This window comes from Mytilus edulis, chromosome 9 (genome assembly GCF_963676685.1).
Source record: "Mytilus edulis chromosome 9, xbMytEdul2.2, whole genome shotgun sequence".
In the NCBI taxonomy this organism is placed as follows: Eukaryota; Metazoa; Mollusca; class Bivalvia; order Mytilida; family Mytilidae; genus Mytilus; species Mytilus edulis.
The window spans coordinates 6,859,752-6,864,779 of NC_092352.1; the positions used below are offsets into that span (position 1 = coordinate 6,859,752).

A 5,028-nucleotide genomic window follows, 5' to 3' on the forward strand; every position below is an offset into this window, starting at 1 on the left:
TTGTCCTCGGGTCATACAGGCGCACGCTATTAAATTTTAAGAAACAATGGCAAAAAATCTCTACTTTTGACGTTTTTGAAGCTCTTTTACCCCCTCCACTCACCCATTTTCTGAAATTAATGGTTTTGAAGTTCATCCAAACAAACTTCAAACTAAGGGATTATTTTAACGTGATAAGTAGCTTTCCAAAACAACATTTTAAAGATGCAAAAAATAGGGGGCCAAAAAACAGGACTTATCGTACCTTGTCCTTTATACTAGTTCCTTCCTACATATTAGATACAATTCTTTACCTTTGTTTTCTCAAGATCATGGCATCCAGTAAACCTATACCATGTGGGCCTTGTCATGAAGGGCAATTAAACACAAAAGCTGAATTCTGGTGTTACAACTGTGATGAAGGATTATGCTCAGTATGTTCTGGTCATCACAAAAGATCTAAATCATCACGTGATCATAAAACCATTGATATTAAAAGGTATAAACCATCCATACAGGCTATTAATACAGTATGTGACAAACATGGTCAACAGTTCAACTTGTATTGCCCCAGTCATTTAATTCCATGCTGTGATGAATGTATTCCTACTAGTCATTCAAAATGTACAGAAATAACAAGTTTATCTAGTGTAGTAGAGCAAACCAAAATGGAAAAATCAAAAGAATCTTTATATAAAGATATAAATTCCATCTTACGCATCTTAAATAGAATAATAACCAACATATCAGGAAATATCAAAAGTGGTGAACAACAACGGGACAGCATCAAGAGCATGATTGAAGAATATCGAAAGAAAATAGATAAACATTTAGACAAACTACAGAAGAAGTTATGCCAAGAAACAGACACCATGTTGAATAAAGAAACATCAAATGCATCAGATTTAATTAATGAAATTGAAGAAGAAAAAGAAAAATTAGATGGAATGAAGGAATATCTCCAAACCGTCACAACATATAGGTCAAAACTACAAGCATTTCTAGGAGTACATCAGATTGAACAACAAGTACACCAATGTCAGCGATATGTTGATGATCTGGATGAAGATGACAGGTGGAAAGAATTTGACATCAAAATGGAGCAAAATGATGAAATAGAAAAGACCATCAACAAATTAAAATCGCTCGAATCCCTAGGAGAAGTGACAGTTGTTAAAACAGAAATCCCTATGAATCGTGAAATAGGTATGAAAAGGGAAGCACAAGTAGAAACTCGAGAAAAAACAAATTTACACAACATGAACATCAAAATTGGCACAAATATAAATATCAACATTGGGAATTGGATAGTAGACACGATTTGTCTGATGGATGGTAGAATCTTAACAGCTAAACAGTATGGCACAGTTAGCAGTCAGAGCTCAGACATAAACAAGTCGATTTTTGTTTTTGACTTAAATAAGTCGAAACATGTATTTATTATAAAAATGTAGTTTCAATTTTAGACTTATCTAAGTCAGAAAATGACAGACTTGTTTAGGTCTATTTATGTTGGTGAAAAAACTTAATGTTACTTTGTGGCCAAACTACACCACCTATGACAGCAAAAACCTGTATGAGAGTTCACAAGGACTTGAGCTATCTATATCTAATAATTTAATTGAACATCCTTACTAAACACAGATGTTTTTCCTCATTAAGTGTGATTCCAGGTGGTTGCATTGTAAGGTTAATTAACATTATCTCCGATTTTTTAGACTCTCATTCATATTTTTCTTTAGAAGACAAAGCATTGGCTTTCAATGTTGTCATTATTTGATTTAGATGCATGACCTCCTTATAAGTATGCGTGGGTCTTGAAGTTAACCAATTTCGATCACTCATCGACTTGTAGGAGTCGATATTTGCAACTTTTTGATTCTGGTCAATTATTTCTTGTTTAACAATATTGGACTTATTCAAGTCGTAATTTGTCTGACATTAAAGGGAGACAAATCCTAAAACTTACAAGTTTAGACCTCTATGAGTTAAAAGCAGATTCAGACTTATTTATGTCTGAGCTCTGACTGGTTAGTCTACTCTCTTTTGATGGCACGCTTAAGAAACATTTTGCAATATCTGGTAAAGCCTGGAATGTCACAGAGATCAACCGGGAAACTATTGCCATAACTTATCCTAAGGAGATGGCCATTAAGATCTTTAATATGGAGAACGAAACAGTTACCAAGGTTATCAAATTAGACAAAACATGCAAGGGTTTGTCATTCTCCAATAATTCGTTAGCTGTAGGTTTGGATACAGCAGAAGTCCGTATCATAGACGTTGAAGGAAATACACTAAAGTCAATACAAGTTAAGAGTAAATCACCACTGGATCACCTTATTTATTGTAATGGCAGAGTAATTTATAGTGACTGGAGAGGTAAAGCAGTATGCTGTGTTGCTGGATCAGGTGAACACATCTGGCAATATACACACGATTTATCAGAACCAAGAGGACATTGTATAGATACGTATGGTAACATTATAGTAGCAGACAGAGCAACAAATAGAATGATAGCAATATCAAAAGATGGACAGAGTAGTAAAGTATTGATTAGTGGAAAAAAGGGTGGACTGGAATTTCCGGAGTGTATTTGTTTTAGTAAGGATAGTGAGTCATCAGGTTTTATTGGTGGTTACTTAGGCAGATACTTAATAGAATTCAGTTTGTCTTATGAATAAGATACACTGAAGAATATTTTGTATCAAATATTTTAATATGACGTCATGGACGTGCTTTTTTCGCTTTGTAAACAACACCGTATGAAAATTCTCGATATATCTATACTTAGCGCAGACTCAGATATACATAATAATGGATGTTACAATATACCTCCCGCGTAAATCCACGTTGAACCTGTTTGCAAACGCTTTGCCGATTTTATTGTATTCGAAATTGTAATAAAACAAGAGCAAAAGAACTATTATTCTTATTTGGATGCATAATAAAAAGAATAAATATACTGGAACTAGTTGTGTTTATTTTTTAAATATATTAACACAGCTTTAGTTTGTTCAATGTCAATTTCATCATGGAATACTTTCTTCACAAGCAGGGGTTCATTAAGAGATGAAAATATTAAGCTTGATATTTGTTACGATTTTAAAAGCATTCAATATACTTATTTAAGTTGCAGAATAAAAACAATATTAAGTCAATGTCACAAAAATAAAAACTTGTTTTGTAACCATCGAAGTTCGTATAATATTGTATTAAAATTAAATTCTGAGGTAGGATTCAACATGGCAGCTCCTTCGTTGCGAAATGTCAATTTTGGATTTGACGGTAGCTTACGAGAAAACATGTAAATTAAAAATCGCAAATATTGGGTTATTTGGGTGAAATGTTTAGTGTATAAGTTTTAATTAAGGCGAAGTGTACGTAATTAAACTACACAATGGATTTTTTTTAAATTTCACATATGAATTCTGCTTGTAAAATTACACCAGAAAATAAAATAAAAAAACGGGTAACCGTTTTCGTTTTTGAGATACGAGCCGTTGAAATTAACAGCATGACACTCCAAAAATACAAAGGATACATAGGGAAAATCATCAAAATTAGCAGATATTTTTACATTATCAAGATTTTCTATTTTTTTGGTCAACAGATTTTTTTTTAAATTGATATACGATTCAAAAATGAAAGACGAATCCATCGGTGCAAAGAAAGTCCTTAGCAACCGTGCTAGTTTTTACGCTACTCCTTGTTAAAGTTTGTTTTTTTGGCCGGCACATTAAAATTATACGGCGACGTCATTGTCTACAGTAACGTCGTCAAAACATCTACGTCGTAACTCTATTATACCGTACAATGTCGTAGCAATGTTGTGCGTGTGTATAATTTATCTTCCTATGTTTTACAAATGATCTAGCGTAATACATTGATAAGGAAATAAACTAACTAATTTTAAAGAATATTTCTGTCGCAAAAGGAAATACAAGTTTGTAAATAAATTTACCGCAAATAAAAGAAATTTACCGTAGACTTTAATTTTATCTTTTCTATATTAGAATGATTTCCAAACCTTTTTTAATGCTTGCATAGATTGTTTAATTCTTTTATGAATCAAATATCGAGTTTGAATTTGTCCCGATTAACACAGTGTTGTCAGAATGAATTTATCGGTTTTAATATTAGGATCGGGTATACACCTCGTTTTCAATCTTACTTCTGCATGTTTGTATTTAAAAAAGTAGAACTATTTTCTGCATATTTTCATGTTCGTCAATTTTGCATGTTGTTAATATGAGGATTTGCACACAATATAGTCTACATTATAAACTTATTTTATAAGTCTTGTTTACACACATGCTCATGACGCATCTCTGCCAAAACATATTTTATTTTACAAAATTTCCCGTCTCGATTACTTTCCCTTTTCTTTAACTAAATGACAAAGAATGATGTAATTTTTACTGAATGAAGTTTCAGTAACATAAGAAAATATTTGTTTGTTCCATGCATTATTTGTTAAAAATCCACATACAAGGATTTAAATTGATTGATTGATTGGTGGGTGCTTAACGTCCAGTGGCAAATATTTCATGCATGTTCAGGACGAGAACAAGTTAACAATAAATAGAATAGGAAGTTTTGTTCATAACAGAGGCCATCTGGGATGATGGTCAGGGACATTTGGTGTGCCACTGGAAAATGAGGGTATATTGGATAGGGACAGAAATTTTGCTATGCAACCCTCAAATTATAGTTGTTGCAATGGTTCTCTACACGAGGCGTCGGATTTAACGTCCCCATTCTTTCCGGACGTGACTGCGATCTTAATACATCCCGCACAGCCAAACGGACGCCCCACTTCGGCAAGTGTTTTACTGCCGGTGGGGAGAAGTCCAAGTGACCATATTTCGTTTCCGCAATGAGGTTAAAAAGAAGGACTCGCTTATGTATACGTTTTAACAAAATAGAAAAGATCAGAGTATTTGGTATAACCTCCCGTCGCAGATATTTCATACATGTATGCAATAAGGACCGGAACATACCCAGTGTTATGCAATAAAATTTGTATAGGGAAATGCTTTAAATAGC

At 33.3% G+C, this 5,028-nt stretch overlaps 1 protein-coding gene across 1 annotated transcript; it reads left to right on the plus strand.

The window, feature by feature from the left end:
- Positions 1–311: 311 nt before the first annotated feature.
- LOC139489417 (uncharacterized) lies at positions 312–2,663 on the plus strand. The gene is made up of 2 exons (XM_071275736.1): positions 312–1,336; positions 2,015–2,663. The coding sequence occupies exons 1-2, from the start codon at positions 312–314 to the stop codon at positions 2,661–2,663; spliced, it is 1,674 nt and encodes a 557-aa protein (XP_071131837.1).
- The last annotated feature ends 2,365 nt before the right edge of the window (positions 2,664–5,028 follow it).